This window comes from Podarcis muralis, chromosome 4, assembly GCF_964188315.1.
Source record: "Podarcis muralis chromosome 4, rPodMur119.hap1.1, whole genome shotgun sequence".
Lineage (NCBI taxonomy): Eukaryota > Metazoa > Chordata > Lepidosauria > Squamata > Lacertidae > Podarcis > Podarcis muralis.
In genome coordinates, this window is record NC_135658.1 from 28698195 (window position 1) to 28717215 (window position 19021).

Genomic DNA, 19021 nt, shown 5'->3' on the forward strand with positions numbered 1-19021 from the left:
CTCAGGTAATAGCTTGGAACAGCTGTAATGTGTTCCTGACCACAAGCCTCTGTCCAGAAGTAGGATGCCAGCTTGCACCTTCCAAATAAGCTATCAACTTCATAAAAGGCATTACACTATTTCTAGGGCAGTAGTCGCCAAAACATATATTTTTTGGTAAGGGTTTTTGTCCATACAAGATGTCCAGCTTTCCCAAAGCACCCATGTAGTGAAATGCACGAAGCTGCAGGCCAAAGATGCAAAACCTGTTCATGCACTAGTCATGTGTTCATTCTGTACATGGAGAAGAGGTCTGTATGAATTAGTCTCCAGTCCAATCTGCTGCTTATATAAACAACAAAATGTGAATGCCAGTATTTTTGGCACTGGACATAGGCATTGCCTGTAACTATACATATGTCATTCATTCATTCATTTTGTGTATTGCCCTTCATCTGAAGATCTCAAGGGCAGTTCATAACATAAAAATGAGAACAAAACCAGAAACACCCCCCAAAAACACATGTGAAGGCACATAGTATGTTGATCAGCCAAAGCTCTAGTTGAAGAGAAGCGTTTTTGCCTGAGGCCCAAAGATGTATAATGAAGGTGCCACACAAATCGGGCCTAGGGAGAGCATTCCACAGATGTGAAGCCACTGCAGAAAAGGCCTGTTCTCATGTTGCCAGCTTCTGGACCTCTTGTGGAAGAAGCACATGAAGAAGTCATTGCATTATGATCTCAGGGTCTGTGTCAGTTTATATAGGGAGAGGTGGTTCTTGAGGTATTGCAGTCCTGAGTATCTACAGCATACCATATTCATTATGTTAAAAATCAATAGCAAAGGGTTTTTTTAAAAGTAAAAACTATATATTTTTGTCCTGCAGAATAGCAGCTGCTTTGGCAAAGATGCACAATGCAAACTGATGAATTTGCTACAAACAGATGACCCACAAACATTTAACTTGCCCCAAGAATGTGGCTTGGATCCCATTTCTCAGAAAGCTGATGCAGGAAATAAACATTCCGTAAGTTTTTATTAATCTAGTATGATGATTATATTTACCAGTATAATCAACTTAAATATCAGACAGCATATTTAGCCATCTCAAGTAAGTATAAATAGCTCAAGGATGGTGGTGGAGTAATGATTAGTTCAGATGTCTTTGAATGGCAGTAGTCATTGACAGAATTTAAGCTTAGTTTTCTCCCCCCCCCCCTTTAATTAGATTGCAACTCCTAGCAGTGGACTATGGCATCAGAGTCCTTTGTCACTTGGGAAGCTAGGGTCAGCAAAAACAACAGCGGAACTACAAGAAACCCCTAGGAACTGTAAGAAAAGAAGAGCAATGGACCTGCTTAGTCGAGTACCTTCCCCACCACCAGTGAAGACCAACTGTATATTTATTTCTCCATCTTTGAAAAGGGCATTTCAGCCTCCCCGAAGTTCCGGCACTCAACTTGAAAAGTCACTGAAAAGAACAGCATGTTATAATAAAAAATCTGCCCTGAGAGGGTCTAGTGAGACTGGTTCTCCTCTTGAAAATAATTTTGTTGCTGACGAGGAGCTTGCAATGATAAATACACAAGCCCTCGTAAGTAGTTTTCCAGAAGATACAGGTTGATTTGGTGGGTATAATTGTGTATTCCATATCCACTGCTCTTCCTGTCAGCCTTTTAGTAAGGAATAATTCCAATATTCTGGTAAAACAGATATATTGCAGGACTGTAAGGAGAGTACTGAGGCTGCTACAAAGGAGACAAATGGAACAAATACTTCCATTAGCTGTGCAGATGAAGTCCCAAAGACAAAGGAAAGTACTTATAAATGCCCCTGTACATTTAAATATGTAAGCAATCTTTGTAAATGTTATAAGTGTTTTGTACAGGCTTGTCTGTGTATTACTCATTTCAATTCAGAATAAAGCTTAGTGTGATTATGTATGCTCTATCGAATAGATTATGAAAATCCAGTAAGAATGGCTATAAATTTTAAAAATCCTGTCATGTTGCGTAGAAGCACATTCAAAGTTATGGAACTAGTTCAGCAATAACTAACTTTAATGAAGGCATCGTATATTTTTAGAACTCCAGTGTACATTTCAAAACATGCAGTCAATATAATTTGATTCCCTTGTTTATTTTTGCATAGCAATCACAATGGTTCAAGGCCAAACATACCCAAAACATACAAACCTTATGTTTGTTATAGCCCTATTTGGGTGTTTTGTCTCCTCTTGTGTAAAGAAGCCTATGGTGGGCAGTAAGGCTACTCTGACAAAAAAATCCTTCCACTATGTCACCTTTATTGTGTTAACAGGCCTCAATGAGTTTGAAGGCAAAGGTATGAAGAACCGAGTTTCCATTCCTTGTGCAATTTTAGAACCAATTGTGCAAAGGGAGGAGAATGGCCCCCACTTCATGCCTTCACCTCAAACTTGAGGACTCAAGATATGGTCCCGAGGATGCAGAGCTTGGAGGCACATACATACCCATGTTTGTTTAGAGTGGACGAGGGCAAACATCTGAATCAGGCTAATAGTGAAACACCCTGTAGGAATGCAAGTAGATTAGTTCGTTCTTTCTTTTTAAGCCAGCAATCAATTTTAAAGCATCTGAAGTTAACATAGTTATTGGATAGTTATCTTGCTTGTAACTCTACAATCTTATTTTTACATCACTCTTTACTACAGTGGTACCTCGGGTTACATACACTTCAGGTTACAGACTCCGCTAACCCAGAAATAGTACCTCGTGTTAAGAACTTTGCTTCAGGATGAAAACAGAAATCGTGCTCTGGCGGCGCAGCAGCGGCAGAAGGCCCCATTAGCTAACGTGGTGCTTCAGGTTAAGAACAGTTTCAGGTTAAGAACAGCCCTCCGGAACAAATTAAGTACTTAACCCAAGGTACCACTACCAAGGTAGTTTCAATAAGTACCTACCCTTGAAGAGCTTTTAGACAGAATGATTAAGCAAATATACTGAGTAGTATCTGATCTGTGGAAACAATTAGATGAAGAGAAAAAGCACTAGAGAAATTAAACTAGCAGGCTGCAAAAAGGCACAAATAACACTTAGCACTGAGCGTTAACAAAAGTCACAAGAGTGCCAATTGCTCTCATTCATTTCAGTTAATCTCTAATTCTAATGGCCACTGAATTTAGGCAGGTTTCCTTGCTCTACCCACCTTTGGCATATGCTACCACCAAACAGGAAATTGAGGACTACCCAACTCTTACTGTGGAGCACAGAAGAACTAATCTGTTGTCAAGATTAGTTCCTGAATTGTTCCTACGGTTGCAAACTATTTGGTGTGTGTTTCAGGAATCATAATAATAAAAAATAGGGTGAGCAATGACAACAAATGGGAGTCTAAATAAAGCTCCTCATTGGTTTCAGCAAGAAAGGAAATCTACATGATGTAAAAAAGGAGGTAAACTGCAAAGTAGAGAAGCAGCTGTGTCAAAGAAGGTAAATGTCATAAAAATGAAGCTAAATTAAGATGGAATGTAGAAAAGGTGGTTCTATGAAATGCAGATCTATAACTTAATTTTAAAACCTAGATACAGAAGAAACTAACATTTTAAAATTTGTATACTGTAAAATTAATTATTGTGTCAATATTTATGGAGGGAAATCTGTTTACATTTCCACAGCCTTGTATACTGAACAATTGATGGAAGTCATGGGAATTAGAGTTCTAACTGTTGCACTATACTATGATTAGCAATGGCACACTAATGATACAAAATATCATTTGTGTGTATCCTTACCAGGACCAAACACTGTATAGCACCACTGTTAGCTGGATCTGCACAGGGATGTCAATTCCTTGCCCCCCATAGTATATGAGCACAATGACATGGAGATCCTTTTCTATGTTGCTGCTAAAAATTACTGTGGGTTCTTCATTATGTTTACACTCCTAAGCGTGAGTCATCCTGTCAAAACTGTGTGTGTGTGTGTGTGTGTGTGTGTGTGTGTGTATAGCCAGGTGTAAACATGAGTGAAGAAATATATTCTGCATCAGAAGAATATTATAACAGGGTTTTAAACCTCCAAAAGAATATATGGAGATTTAAGAACAAAATCTAGCCCAATAGAAAAATACAAATATTTTAAGTACAGAATTCCTGAAGGTATAAAACAAAATTTTATAGAACTTGATTAAAAACTCTAATATACCGGGTAGAAATCATTTCTCCTACTAAATGATCTTTCATTTCTGGAGTTGCTGTTAGCTCTTCTGTTGGGGAATGTTGAGTTCACATGGGAATAACCAGTATCGTAAACGCCATAGGATCTACTGAAATGTCTGGCTGGTTCTTCTGAATGAAGCACATCATGAAAAGTAACATCATGTTCATATTGCTCCTTCATCCTCTGTATTTTCTCTCGTGGAACACCATGGCCATTCCGTCTATGGAATAAATGTAAACATATACGTAAGTATATTTAGTTAGCTACATATCCAAACAGCATGTGAATACCAGCAATCATGTGAACTGCTCCTTCCATTTTCATGACAACCTAGTTCACAAATTAATCCATTAATGTGTGTTCATGGTTTGGAACAGCATTGTGGATATGAGACCTAAGAGGTTAAGGGGAACTATTCCCTCTAATAGCAAAAGAGAAAATGGGGAGCGCAGTACCGATTATAGCGCAGGGTGGAGCCCTCCACACTGTAACACACTGTTGCAGGTCCCACTCATCCATCTTCTAGCTATCACAGATGATTAGTCCTGACAAAAGGAAAGCCAAAATAGTGCCACAGATGCACAAGAGGGAGCTAAAGGGAATTTTTTATTAATGAAGGAAAAAATAAAATCCCTCATTGAGAATTGCCCTGTTTGCTTGAATTGCAGATTGTCAATAAAGGAAGAGAATGACAAGAAAAGGAAGTGGTTTGTGTTACAGGATGGCTGTGTAAAACTATCTAGCTTTACAAGGAAAAGAATAAAGGGGGGATTGAGTTATTGCTAGGGAAGTGATAGATAAGAAATGACATATGAGCAACTATCCACTCGTTGATCATGCAGGGAGCATGCTGAAGACTGCCCGACTGCAATACAGTACGCATGTCCAAAAGGTGGTTAGTGTATGTAATATGCCATAAAAGGTTATATACCCCATGCAATGTCATGGTTGGCTCTTTTGAATTCTTCCTATCTTTGAGAAGACAATAAATAGTACTCCCACCTTTTGCGATCATAAAATAAAGTCCTTCTTGACTTAACTCTCTCCGTGGCAACTGACTTTCCAGCCACAGACCCTCAAAAAGGAGAAATCACCTTCAGAGGTATCTGCATGCTCCACAGACCCCAAAGTTTTGCAGAAGAACTTTTAAAAAATTCCAAGGAGGCAAAAAAACCCAAACAGTCCAGTAAGGACTGACCATGGTGCACAGCAATGAAAGGTGCGTCAGATGAAAAAGCAGAACAGATCTAGGGGTAGAATGGAATGTTCTGCAAGAGGGCATGGCTAGCTGGCATTCTGAACAGGTGAGCTCCTGTTAGAGGTTATGCTATAGTGCAATGTTTTGTTGCAGGTATCACTTGTATTCTCATAGCAGCTAAAAACATAAGCCAAAAAACTGTACCTGGTTAGTTCCCGAACATTGAATTTCCAGTGTGTATCTGGCTCTCGAAAAAGAACTTCATAGCTGTGTTCAAGTGCCTGATGTGAAAGAGTACTGAATTTGTAATCAAGTCACAATAAAAAGCTACCTTTCATGATTTACATATGCACAACATAACAAAGTATAAAAATAAAATATAATAAAGCATATACAGTGGTACCTCTGGATGCGAACGGGATCCGTTCCGGAGCTCCGTTCACATCCAGAAGCGAATGCAACCCATGTCTGCGGGTTGCGATTTGCTGCTTCCGCGCATGCGTGACGTCATTTTGCCGGTCTGCGCATGCGCGAGCGGTGAAACCCGGAAGTAAGGTGCTCCGTTACTTCCGGGTCACCACAGTGCGCAACCCGAAAATACTTATCCCAAAGCTACTTGAACCTGAGGTATGACTGTATAATTAGCCTTAAACTCTAGTGAGACTGTAATTCAGTACAACATGGCCACACTATTAATACCATATTTGTCATGTCAGTAAATCTCAAAATTTTGTGCTGTCCCGCAGTTCAAAATAATTTACCTCTTTTAATTCCATAAGATCTCTAAACATAAAGGTTGCCATGGTAAGTTAGAAAACAAGATTTCAACAGTTTACAACACTATCATATATTGCCACTTCTGACAAACATTCCTTCTCAAGAAAAACAGCAAAGCCATGCAATAGTACAGCAAATTATGTGCTCTTAACACAGGTGATGAGCTATGGATGCTGAAATAGTTGCTTCATTCATAATTTAGAAGCTGTCAAAGTTATATTAACCACACACAAAGAAAGGGAAATTAGCAGACTGACCTAATTCTAGAGTCAGATTCCAAGGTGATTTTTTTCAAGCGATTTTGAACTACAGCAAAAATATACCAAAAGTTATACAGACACAGGGGCAGAAAGCACATCTCATTATGAGTGATAGGCACTATCCTACCAGGTTTTCAGCACAGTCACCAAACCATCTCCAGATGTTAGCTGGAGGCAAGCGTACACTAATTGCAGTTTGAGAACTAGGATCCCAGCAACGACAATGCAATCTGGAGGAAAGGTACTCGTGTACCCCCTGCAACCTAAGAGTTACAGAGCACACTCAGTTCAGAAAAGAAGAATCATATAATATAGATTAAAGAAAGTGACACTCTTTCTGACTTGAAGGATGCTGTCCCATAGCCCCTAGGCACAGAACATGCTTTGCCTGCAGAAGATCCCTGGCATGTCTAGTTAAATGGTTCTTGGTCAACTGGCTGTATCTTGGAAAGCTTTCACCAGTCAGAACCAATAATATGATTAACCAGTGGTTTGGTTCTGCAAAAAGGTAGACTGCATGGTCTATGCTCACTGAGGCATAGAAACCAGACCATATGGAAGACCAGCATTTTACTGGCACATCCAGCCACGTGCAAAAGATTAGGACCATTAGTGGTTTCTAAGAGTCAGATAATGTTAAGTGACCTAACCTTGAAAGGAAAACATAATGACTACCAGGGGTGCCCAAACTTTTTTCAAAGAGGGCCAGATTTGATGAAGTGAACATGCGTGAGGGCCGACCGAAGTAGCTGACCTTTTTTAAAGGATTGAAGTTATTGAGTTTTTTTAGGATTTTAAGCCAGGAGATAGACTGCCACAGGGGCCGGATTAAACCGACCGGCGGGCTGGATTAAAACCCCAAAATGGATTTTGTACATGCCTGGACTAAACGGAACCCAAAGAAGAAGGGAGCAAGAGGGGGTAGAAAGCAATCCAGTTGTGGCACAAAAAAATGTTCCAGGGCTTGGGCAAAATCTGTGAAAGAAAACTAATGTTTGAAAAAAAATGTTAAGCACATTAGAAGTTCTTGCCATTTTCCCGCCTCTCTTGATAGCAAATAGCAGGATTATCTGCTCATTTTTGGAACCCATGGCTAAATATTAAGAATGACAACAGGTCAGTTTCCCCTACCATTATCACATATGGCTTCATTTCCCAAGCGTGGACGTTGGTATTATCAATAATAACTGGGGATTTCCCATTCTTCATGGCTTTACGTGCTGTAACATAACAATGTAAATGTTTTAAAAGACCAGACAATCAGTGAAATCATCCTGTTACCTACACAGATGTTCTGAATCAAGCCTTTGGGGATTCACTGTGTCACAAACAAGTACTGATGTGCTGAATGTAATGAGCAAGTGTTTCTGAAGACACAGGATTTAGTCCATAATGTGCTTTAGTTTCAGTCTGTTGATTTCCACCCATATTAATGTCAGGCAGGAATATACTAGACACTGCAAGCAAGGGATATAAAGGGAAGGAAACACTGGTCTTGGATAAAAGAATTCAGGCTGCTGTAAAAGCTGGGGAAGATTTGTACTTCAGCAGACCTGGCATCTGAGAGGTGGTTGAAGGTGGCTAGCAATAGCTAGGCTCCATAATAAATTTGGTGCCCTCCAGAGGAGACACTGCACTAGCTGTTATGGAAAACATGGGCTCAGTCATATACAAAATTCAAAATCAGAGATACAATGGAAATGTGGACTCTCACACAAAACTTTTGAAAACAAATTTCTCCCTCGCGTAGTTATCTTTACATGGGAGCTGTGAGCAAATCCACACAACGGCCCAGTTTCAATGTACCTATTTCAGCTTATTGGGACAAGATATACAGAAGCCTTGTGAGGGCATGCGCCATGCTTGCTCCCCTCCTGCCTTCTTGGAGTGCTGCAATTAATCCAGAAAATCTTCAGTTATCCATGTTTTCATTTAACTTCAGAACCGCTGAAACTATGACTGACACAACCTTAACCAATCTGTTCAAACCCAAGAGAAAGATACAACAAAGTTAGAAATAAAATGTGAAAACAAGTTATTATTGTTGTTAATTGTTATTCTTGTTATTTAATGGCGGTGGCCATGCTTATATTTTTAGTATTAAAAGTTTATTATCAGGGCATACAAATCTGCCTTTAGATATCTGACAGCAGAAGCAATGCCAACTGATTATAGAGCATATATTGTACAATTCATTCCTTTGCTAGGAACTTTTATAATGCATTTTTTCCTACATGTCCAAACTAGAGACTCAAACATTAGCCTCTGCATCTCATTGTTTTCTCCATAGAATCATTCACTTCTTACTACTAGTAATTGATGTTTTGATCAACTCTGAAAGCCATTTTGAGCAAAATGAATAGTGCAGGTGCGACAAATAAGACATTCTCTTACAGCAAGGCTCTCTTCAGCTGTAACTTTTTGTAGAAGCAAACTGCTGAAGAGTACAAGGTGTAGATAGGAAGCAAAACCTAACGCACAAAACTAGGAAGGGCTGTACTTGCCTCTCTTTTGGTTCCATCTATGTGCATCTTCTAGAGCATCAGGATCAAACACATATGTGCCGTCCTCTGCAGAGAAGTAGTCATCAGTGCTCAGAACAACTGCACTGGGAAATTCACGTTTCAGTTGCCTGTTGAGACCAAACAATTGTAAGGAAAGGTCAAAATTTCACACGGATTAGTATACCCATTAGAAGTGAAGTTTTTCATTTTCTAACCACCACCACCCTTCAATTTAATTGGGGCCCAAATGTTCCCCGTGCACTTTTAGAGGAATCGTCAAATGAAAATAAAGCACCATTCGAGCAAGGGTTGAATTACCAGCAAATTACCCCCCCCCCCAATTTACTGCAGGAGAAAATATTTATTAATACCACTTAATACAATAAAATAAAAACCACTTTTAATTAGTTTGCATTAAAATAAAAACACAACATTCAATGAAATTTACAGGGAGCTGCTGCTACCATGGAAATTGCCAGCTTCCATGTTGTCACCAAGTGGCAATATGCTTAGAGACATGGCTCCCTTGAAAGATCTTAAAGGTTGGTGTGGTCTGTATCAAGGGGGTTGATCTGTAATGTATCCTGGTCCCAAGTTTTTTCAGACTGTAAAGTAACATATGTGTTTCTCTCCTCTCCACCATCAAACCCAATTTATCATCACAACCATCCTGTGAGAGGTAACTTAGGCTAAGAGATAGTGGCTGACCCAAGGCTTTGTGGCTCAATGGGGATTTGAATCTCAGTCTTCCTGCTCCTAGTCCAATACTGCCCTGGGGAGGAGGAGCTATTATAACAGCAAAGGAGCAATCATCTAGGCGCAGTGGATGCAGACCACAGCCTTTCAGGGCAGGATAGCAGTCCTCGAGTCTGCCTTTTATAGCAAACTATGCAAAATCCAGTGCAGGTGGGTGTGACTGGTAGGGAAGCTCTATATCATCAATAAGGAAACACTAGCCCTCCAGCTGTTGTTGAACTCCAATGCCCATTAGCCACAGCCACTGGTCAGGAACGGTGGGAGTTGTAGTTCAACAGTAGAGGGACATAGGTTCCCCAGCCCACATCTATGTATTACATTCACAACAATATTTTTATTTTTATTTTGAAAATAATATTTATTCAAGATTTTAAAAGTTACAATAAGAAAAAAGAAAAAAAGAAATTTTAAAAAAGACAGAAAAAATACAAACATTAAAAAAAGAAAAAGGGAAAAAGAAACAAATCAAACCTTTACATAACTTTCTTCCTTTACTTATTTCCTTGACCTCCTCACACCTCCCATTTTTGTATTCTAATTTAAATTGTTGTTTCAGCAAATCCTTCCAACCTAATTTTTATCTTAATAATTTGTTTTAAAATACTGTAGCTTTACATTCTCTCTTTCATCAATTCATTTTTACTTAATCCTTTATGTATTTTTACCAATACCACATAAATTTCTTTTTCAAACAGCTTATCAACAAAATCCTTAATTTTACAATATTTTTAAAAGCCACTTTTACTTTTACTTTATCCGATCTTAACTCTCATCCAAACCTATATATCAATACTTATTCTTAAGACATTCCCCAAGGTCAAAAAAAAAAAAAAGTTCCCTTCCACAAATTTCCCAACTCTTATAAAAATAAAACAAAAAAGCAACTTATATTATATGCACTTTGAGTTCCCAATTTTTATTCCACCCATACCCCCTTCCCGGTTTCAGTCCCCAACATAAATCCATCAATCTTAAAAAACCATCAACCCAGAGATCTTAAATCCGAGGCTCTTAAATCTCTCTCATGACTCCTCTGCCAGTCTTTTTGATAGTCTTTGATATTGAAAACCAAATCTCGGGGAGGCTCCAACCCAACAGCATCCACGTTCCTTCCAGCCAAACCTCCGTACTTGAAGGTAAGGCCTATAGGATATTCCAAATCTTGTTTCATTCTCCTTTCAAATCCAAATGTCCCCATAACTCCAACTTCCACCTGCATCAGATTTATAATCCAAGGGTCATCTGATCTCCACATAAGGGGATCTCTCCATCTTTCACTTTCTAATTCAGGCCAGGCTTCCATCTTCGAAAATTTATTTCTCCTTATTACCATCATGTCAGGCCTCGAATTGCAGCTCACCTTTTGCATCTGCAGGGTTACGGCTCCCCCTTTCTTCTCTTCAGAGACAACATTATTCTCCTTCTCAAATTTCCCTGTTTGTTCAGTTGAATAAAATTCCTGTGCCGAGTTCTTATCAAGTTCATTGCTGGTACTCACTCTTGTGTTCAAAGTTGTAACATTTGTAGTCAAAACACCTATTTGACCTTGCAACTTTCCCAAGAGAAAAAATGCCCTATTCAGTTCAAACTGGATTTCCTTTCCGACTGCCATATTTCCGACTGCCATAATCACAACAATATTTTTAAAGGACAGTGAATGATAAGGACCCACCCACTTAACCAGTTTATAGCAGTTCGACTTAGCCTCACTTAGATACGGATGAAGCAGCATCTGTTCAATCCAGACTCAACTTGTCTACTCTTATTAAGATACTATCAACAAATACCATCCACCCTAGCATAAAGTTTCCTCTTGACAGTAAAGGACAGAAGAATATGTCAGACTTCTCATGGGAAAGATTTGTTGAAAAAGGTGAAGCTGCAGCAATGGAGCCTTGATGTCTGGAGGTGGAATGTCAAGGTATCATCTGCAATATCCCAGCACAATAAAAGAATCCTTTCACAAAGCGAGTTAAGCCAAAAGCGATCTAGAAAAAAAGAGTCGAACTGCAAACTTTCATTTCTCAATTCCTTATCTTGTTGAGCAATGGCAGAGGCAGGCCTCAATTTATCAAAAAAGTAAAGAGAGAGGCCAGCAAGCTGAAATGAACTGTCAGGTCACATTTATCTCTATACTCCCAACTGTTTAATATATATGCATTGCTTATAAAATGCATACTACTGTGGACTTTGTGCAACTCTCAGGTGCATTTTTTAAAATACTGTCCTCATTGACCAGATGCTTCTCTTCACACTTGCTATAAATTGTGCTTCCTTTATCCTGGAGATGTGACAAGAAGACTAAATATCCAGGGGGTGAGAGAGGCAAGGGGAAAGTGCTTAACTCTTCCTTCACTTTTCAGTCAGCATGCCTTCAGTATGAACTCTTCAGGTCTGTTGAACCAGAACCATGTCATACTAACAGAATGAGATTTTTTTGCACTTCCTAAAATCAGTGAGATGTGAAACCAGAGCCAATGTTTCCATGACTGGCTTGCCAGAAGCACATTTTGAAAGCCAATGAAATTAAAAACAAGCCATTTCCAAGCAGGTTCATGCAGAAAATCAAGAGCTGTGCCTTTGATGGTAACTATATGCTCTTCGAAGACAACATAACACCTCTGCTTGGAAACAAAGAGTAATATGAATCTCACCATTATACTCTAGTTCAGCTCACTTTACCTTTAGTGACGTCCAAGTTACAAGAGTTGCAAAACCTGCTGTTAGTCGTTGGTGTCTTGTTTCATTTCACCAAGTATGAGGTCTGTGACCCACCAAGCCACATATAGCCCAAAAGTGATGTATAACAGGCCCTCCTAAGAGTTCAATAAATTTGCTTCCTGCTTTTGCTGCCGGCTTGGGAGGTCACAATACTTGGTTGGGGGATGCAGCTGGTGTGCCACAAATCAGGGAACCCTGGTGAAAGCTACCTGTGCTGGAAAATGCTTATATTAGTTTAAGCTATCAGGAAATATATTACAGTACTGCATACTGATTATAGGTTTCTGATGTTGACTCCAGTCAAATTCTGTATTAAAAACGTGGGACATCACAAAGAAAACAAAGGCGCTAGCTGTTTTCCTTAAAGTGATCAAAACAGTTCTTTCCACTTCCATTAATCATAAGAAAATGGTAACCGAGGGCAAAATCCAGAGTCATTAAAATCAAAGCGATATTTTTGTGTGTGTGCTTTCAGTGCAATGTTGACTGCCTTCCAAAGTATCTTGTTTGATTTTCTCAGAATCAAGCTGAACCAAGGCCTTATGAGGATTGGGAAATTCCCGTTGGTAAATATTCATGTCGAAACAGGGAAATATACCAAATATATGTTTACAAAAGGAAAATATATTTAATTACTAGCAATTGCTCTTATCACTCAAGGTTACACTGCTGGTAGGGACTGATAACCAATTAAGAAAACAAAACTGCTGCAGCTCAGAAAAAGAGAGGAAGTGACAGCTGTGAAGGCAGCAGCAGTAGCAGCCACCACCCCACCAATTCTCTTCTTGTTTCCCTGAGCTATCTTGGAGCTCTGTCTTGACCTACCATGAACAGCCCCAACTTGTTTCAGACGGGCTCCTGTACCTTGAACAATCGTGCAGCAGCAATCTGAACCCCCAGAGACAAAGCTTTTTCCCAGCATGGTGGCATAGCTGTCAACCTTCCCTTTTTTTGCAGGAAATTCCCTTATTTCGACGCCGTTTCCCGCTGCTATCCCGGATTGTTAGATATCTGTCCCCAGGGCAGGTGAGGCTGCTGATTCCTTATTTTCGAGACTGCTGATTCCTTATTTTCAAATCTGAAAGTTGACAGCTATGCATGGTGGTACAGTGACAAGGAAATACGCCTATCTAATGTCGACCACTGGAGCCATCCTACTAGAAAAAAATAAAATAAAGTTGACCACACCCCTTTCCATCAACATGGAGCACGCAGCGCTTTGCTGAAGCCAGGGCTTCTTTATCCCAGAACCCTTCTTGAATGCCAAGAACCTGAAAACCAGAGGTGGTGGGGACTGGAACCCGAGGCCTTCCCAGTCGCTTCTGCACGCCAACTTCCACCAGCTTTGCCCGCTTTTCACAGAATCCTCAACGCATCTGGAGGGTCGCAGGTTCCCGCGCCGATCAAGAGCCTCTGAGCATGTCCAGAGCGCCTGCTGAGCAACCTGTCTACCCTCCCTCACAGAGCTTCGAGGTGAGAAAGCGCGGTTTTCCCGCTCAAGACTTCGACCCCGTCGTTTTACGACTTAAGAGCTGAAGGAGTCCTCTCTCCTTCGAAATGTTAAGGGTGGTTTTTTTACCTGGCCAGAGTACTTTTCCCGGAGCCGGGCAGGCCTCGCAGCAAGTAGAGGCTTTTGCTGAAGCGGCGCCTCCTGCGAGGGGGGCCCTTGCCTTGCGCGGGGGGTTGGCGGAGGCTCAGGCCTCCGAAGGCGCGGGCCAGGCTATCCTCCATAGCGGAGGAAAGGCAACAGCCGCCGCCTCCTCGGGAAGCCTGCGAACCGACACTGTTTACACGGCTCCTCGTGACGGGCGCGGGCGGAGTCGGCTCTCTCCGCCCCCGAAGGCGGGCGCGTCCAGGGGCAAAGGGGCAGAGCGCCGCGCGGGCTCGCTCCCCTCCTCGGCGCCTGAAGCAGCCGAGTTCCGCTCACAGGCCTCCCTCCACCCCCGAGGGAGCAGCCGCGTCGAGTCAAGGTTCAATTCCCCCAAAGCGGGAAGCAGGGCCCTCTGGCAGAACTGCGTGAGCCACAAACGGCGCGACTCCGGTTTCTCCTACAAGGCTGCCCTGCCGCCCCTTTTCTTCTTCTTTCTTTACCTCAAGGCGTGCTTCTTTGTGTTATTTGGCATTGGCGAGGAGGCGAGGACAGAAATGCAGCCTTATAATGCACCGCGCTTTGTTTTGTTTTGCTTTTTTTGGAGCATGGGTTTGAGGCCCCCTGGCAGCGCTTGCCCTCCTCTGCAGAGATAGGAAATGTTTTCCTGCAGCGAGAAGTGTTCGCTGCCGGCACGTGCGAGATGCAGCGGCTCTCTTTGCTGCGCCGTTTGCAGGCGCCTCGCATTCCCCCGTGTCGAGAATCCAGCTCGACATCAGTAAGAAGATCAGTAAGAAATCAGTCTCACACCAAGATGACTTGAAGAAAAAGCTTTGGCTTCAACCGCAATGTTTATTGTGTGCAGTAAAAAATAAATCATCCTCTCTCCTCCAGCACTGAGCTTGCTCTGCCTGGTACTCAAAGGTACCAAATCAAAGGAATGTAACCTTGCTTTTGCCCACAGACAAAGAGAGTGTTATGCTACGTGAGCCAATCATTAGTCTAGCATGAGGTGATCACGTGCTCATCATGCTCTTAGCAATATCTCGTGCTGTAAAATCACTCTGCAATAATAAGAACTCTGCTCATGCTCTTATGTACAAGCAATCATTTTCCCACATGCCCTCTTTTCTTGTTTATATTATAAGAGGAAATCTTAATCAGAATCGTATATCTCATTACCTAAGCGTTTATATTTCGCAACATAAATTCCCCTTGTAACCCCTGTGGTGGGCCTTGGTCGAAACCACCATGCAATATATTGGGAAATAAAAAAAAAGCAAGTATTGAATACATAATAAAACCAACAATACATGCAATTACAATCAATAATATTTTTCTTAACCATACTCCATTAGGTAACCAAAAAAATAACCAATCCCATGGATCAAAACCTTCAGGTGGATTCAAAGGATTATGGGTTATCATTTGTTCCATATAATCAATAGTAGCGGAGATATTGGTTGATTGATCAGTTATATACATGCAACAATGAAAATGAATTAAGGCATAAATTCCACCTTTAGAGGCAAGGATTACATTTAAAGCATAAAAATTTTATAAAGCAACTTCTCTCATTTCTGACCTTTTTTTTGTTTTTTGTTGATTATTTTTAAAACAAAGATGGTAGAATTAAAAACAAAGCTTCGGTCCAATTTGCCACAGAATAACCATAAATCAGATTGAAGTAAATATGCAGATTTACTGCTCTTTCTCATCCAGTCCAACCAAACATAAAAATCTCTACACGCAGCTTGTTGTTCATAGGTCATGTAGGTTGTGACATTATCAACTGAGGCTTTTGGCCTATCACTCATAGTGGTAATAAAATAAAAAAAAACAAAAAGCAAAAAAAATCCATCAAAATACTCATAGGTCCAATTACAATATGGATAATGACCTAAAAAGTTATTGCTATTATGATTAAAACGAAAACAATAAGACACTGTTTCTGCAAGCAACAAAACACAGGCGATAAACTTATACGATTGTCCTTTATATTATTGCTAATCTTAAATGAAGCATTTACTGGAATACTAGAATACCATCACCAAAAAAAGCTCAAAACTTCTCAAAACTTTTTAAAATCATTTTTCTCAGCAGCTAAAAAGGCACTAGCGAAGCATATTCCGCTTGCTGTAACTAAAAAGATTGCAACAAGGTCGAGAACAGAGCCCATTGTCTTTGCAGGTCCTGTTAAAGAACCATATTGCAACTTGCTTTCTGTCCGGGAACCATGCCAAAGCACAAGAATGAAACAACTGGAACACACTGAAATCCCTTCACCCCCTCCCTTGCCAAGAGTCCACAATAGTTCCAAGACAGCCCTCTGTACATGCTCAGGGGAATACATCATAAGGCAGGACTCCTGAGGGAGGAGAAAAAAAGAAGTGATCTGGGGGGTAAAATCCAAGTGATGTCAATAAGGATGAGAATGGTAAATTAGTCCAATGGCCACTTCCGAGCAACCTGTGTGATATTTCGTGGCTCGATTATTGGCATGTAAAAACCACAATCCAGAAGAAGTCACACAACCATTTCTGCAGATACAGGAGCCCATTTGCTGTAAATAAGTCTGATGTATTGCTCCTTGTACTGCTGAGTCAAAAGTCCAAGCCCAATGAAGCGTGATGACACAGATGGGATGGTCGCTATTAGGAGGCAGCAAAACTGTAATGATGTTTGGTGGTTGAAGTGGCTTCCCAGGGAAAAGGGGGGCCAATGCAGTAGGGATGAAGATGGCCTTTCAGCGTGCCAGGAAACACTGGAACAGCTGTGGAAGAGCCTCTTCCATTGCAGAGGTGATTGTAATCTTGTCCGCTGGATTCTTGTGTCCCTTAAGGGCAGAAAATAGTGGAGACAGAGTGGAGGTGGGCAGGTCCAAATAACTCTTTATCCAATTCAGCTGTCCAAGAATTTGTTGTAAATCCACCAGTTTAAGATGATCAGGGAACTGTAGTTGAGGCGTGACTGGAATGGCAGCAGATGCTGTCAGCTTGTGTCCCAGGTACGTAATGGGTAAGGTCCACTGGATTTTTTCCTTAGCCACTGTCAATCCAACAGGTTTTATCCTTTGCAGGATTTTGGGACATGGTGGAGGACAAGGCCGTGGCTAGCAGGCAAGCTTTATGCATCTCAGTGTCCACTGACTGGCAGGCTTTAAGCATGTCTGCAATGGCTATATTTGATGTTGTCATCAAAGGGCGCAGCGCTTGCTTACAGTCCTCATGTGCATGGTCAAACGCAAGCTGGCAAACAATCGCTTCTTGTGCTGCCACCTTACAGTCCTCATGTGCATGGTCAAACGCAAGCTGGCAAACAATCGCTTCTTGTGCTGCCAGGTCCTGAACTTGCCACTTGAGGGTATTATACAAGCGATCGACAAATTGTCCATAGGGCTCTGTAGGGCCCTGTCTGATGCTTCCCCACCGGCCATTGCGCTCATTTTTTTCATCAGGCACGGCGGACAGGGCCTCCTGAGCGGCAGCGGTGGTGGCTGCCCAATACATAGGATCAAGGGCCAACTGTTGGGCAATAGGAAGAAAATTGCCTCCTCTCGTCAGCCCATCAAGAACATCAGTTTGGTTCAGCATAATGGGGGCTGGGGGTGTAGGGCCATTGTCCTTGACAGAAGAATACAGCTCCTTTATGAATCTCAAATCAAACTGTTCGTGCCTAGCTGGGCCTCCCCCCGGGGGGGCAGGAGCAATCACAGGAAAGAGATTAGGAGTTGTACAATCAAAAGCTAGCAACGGAACAGCGGCGCGAAGGGCCTCTTGAGGTGGGGTGGAAGCGGCGACAGATACCTTGGGCGGAGGAGGTGGAAGAGCGGGGGGTGCTGAATGCGAAGAATGCAGAGGAGGGACGACAGGAGCCAAAGGACGAAAAATGTCTGCCTGTTTAGGAGGCTGATAAGACGGTGCTTCTGAAGGCAGCATGAGGATTGGGAGGGGGGGCAAAGGAGATGAAGCAGCGGCCAGGAGGAGATTTGTAGGAGTTAGGCTTGAGATAGCCTTATAAACCTTACAGCAGGCATGCAAAACTTTGACATCAATCTGAGGGTGGTTTTGGAAAAATTGTCCTATTTTTTCCCAGTCTTTTAAATGATAATTCCCATTCTGAGGAAACCAGGGACAGTGAATATCCAATGCTTCTATAAGAGACACGACATCAGCATCTGAGACAATGAGGCTGTTGCTGGCCAAGAGAAATTTAAGGTCTTCAAAAAACTTTTTCTGTGGTGGAGAGAGACACCGCCCCATAATGGCAAAAATAAGGGAGCACTCACCGGGATCCTAAAAAAGGATGAAGGACGCGTCTGAAACCCTTGCCGGGCGAGGTGAGCACTGATAAGTCCGTAACGTCGCGAAGTCCAGAATCAAACACACGGGGTACCAAGGGAGCACTCACCGGGATCCATAGCGGATGAAAGATGTGTGGTGAGCGCTGAACGATGAGAAACAACGTGGAGTCCGAAGGCAGTCACACGGGGCACCAAATGTCGAGAATCCAGCTCGACATCAGTAAGAAGATCAGTAAGAAATCAGTCTCACACCAAGATGACTTGAAGAAAAAGCTTTGGCTTCAACCGCAATGTTTATTGTGTGCAGTAAAAAATAAATCATCCTCTCTCCTCCAGCACTGAGCTTGCTCTGCCTGGTACTCAAAGGTACCAAATCAAAGGAATGTAACCTTGCTTTTGCCCACAGACAAAGAGAGTGTTATGCTACGTGAGCCAATCATTAGTCTAGCATGAGGTGATCACGTGCTCATCATGCTCTTAGCAATATCTCGTGCTGTAAAATCACTCTGCAATAATAAGAACTCTGCTCATGCTCTTATGTACAAGCAATCATTTTCCCACACCCCCGGAGGAGTGTTTTGTCCCAATAATAAGTGCCCTCGCATGCTGAGGAAGGAAGTTGCGATTACGACTAAAATACCCATGTTTCGAAACTCAAAACCATGAGCACTTGCGGCCAGAAGAGCCGCGTCATCTGCAGCTCTACTCGCAAGCAACCATTTCGTGCAATAGTGC

General features: G+C 41.7%; 3 protein-coding genes across 4 annotated transcripts in view; 1 reads left to right on the forward strand and 2 right to left on the reverse strand.

The window, feature by feature from the left end:
* BRCA2 (BRCA2 DNA repair associated) overlaps positions 1 to 1921 on the forward strand; it is a 30313-nt gene extending 28392 nt beyond the window's left edge. The window contains exons 24-25 of the mRNA XM_028726472.2: positions 867 to 1007; positions 1209 to 1921. Coding sequence (XP_028582305.2) covers positions 867 to 1007; positions 1209 to 1604 — 537 coding nt within the window. The 3' untranslated portion in view covers positions 1605 to 1921. The remainder of the gene's footprint in view (positions 1 to 866; positions 1008 to 1208) is intronic.
* Positions 1922 to 2100: 179 nt separating this feature from the next.
* Positions 2101 to 14721, reverse strand: N4BP2L1 (NEDD4 binding protein 2 like 1). 2 transcript variants are annotated; one of them, XM_028726475.2, is made up of 5 exons: positions 14487 to 14721; positions 8919 to 9046; positions 7546 to 7634; positions 5582 to 5658; positions 2101 to 4399 (listed from the first exon to the last, which is right to left on the reverse strand). In XM_028726475.2, the coding sequence occupies exons 1-5, from the start codon at positions 14516 to 14518 to the stop codon at positions 4156 to 4158; spliced, it is 570 nt and encodes a 189-aa protein (XP_028582308.2). In that variant the 5' UTR covers positions 14519 to 14721; the 3' UTR covers positions 2101 to 4155. The 2 variants fall into 2 exon arrangements, with proteins under 2 accessions (XP_028582308.2, XP_028582310.1); XM_028726477.2 differs by lacking the exon at positions 14487 to 14721 and adding an exon at positions 13975 to 14236.
* A 77-nt stretch (positions 14722 to 14798) lies between these two features.
* On the reverse strand, positions 14799 to 18848 carry LOC144327482 (uncharacterized). The gene is made up of 2 exons (XM_077927136.1): positions 17262 to 18848; positions 14799 to 17198 (listed from the first exon to the last, which is right to left on the reverse strand). Exons 1-2 carry the CDS (start codon positions 18243 to 18245, stop codon positions 17025 to 17027), a joined length of 1158 nt encoding a protein of 385 aa, XP_077783262.1. The 5' UTR covers positions 18246 to 18848; the 3' UTR covers positions 14799 to 17024.
* Positions 18849 to 19021: the final 173 nt, after the last annotated feature.

Excerpts from the sequence above, each read along its gene's own strand:
- N4BP2L1 (XM_028726477.2), bottom strand. The coding sequence starts at position 14,126 with ATGGAGGATAGCCTGGCCCGCGCCTTCGGAGGCCTGAGCCTCCGCCAA. Across the intron at positions 7,635-8,918 it reads TAGATGGAACCAAAAGAGAG|CACGTAAAGCCATGAAGAAT; the intron begins GCAAGTACAGCC and ends GTTATGTTACAG. Across the intron at positions 5,659-7,545 it reads TGAAGCCATATGTGATAATG|GCACTTGAACACAGCTATGA; the intron begins GTAGGGGAAACT and ends CTTTCACATCAG.
- LOC144327482 (XM_077927136.1), bottom strand. The coding sequence starts at position 18,245 with ATGGGGCGGTGTCTCTCTCCACCACAGAAAAAGTTTTTTGAAGACCTT. Across the intron at positions 17,199-17,261 it reads ATGCACATGAGGACTGTAAG|CAAGCGCTGCGCCCTTTGAT; the intron begins GTGGCAGCACAA and ends GAGGACTGTAAG.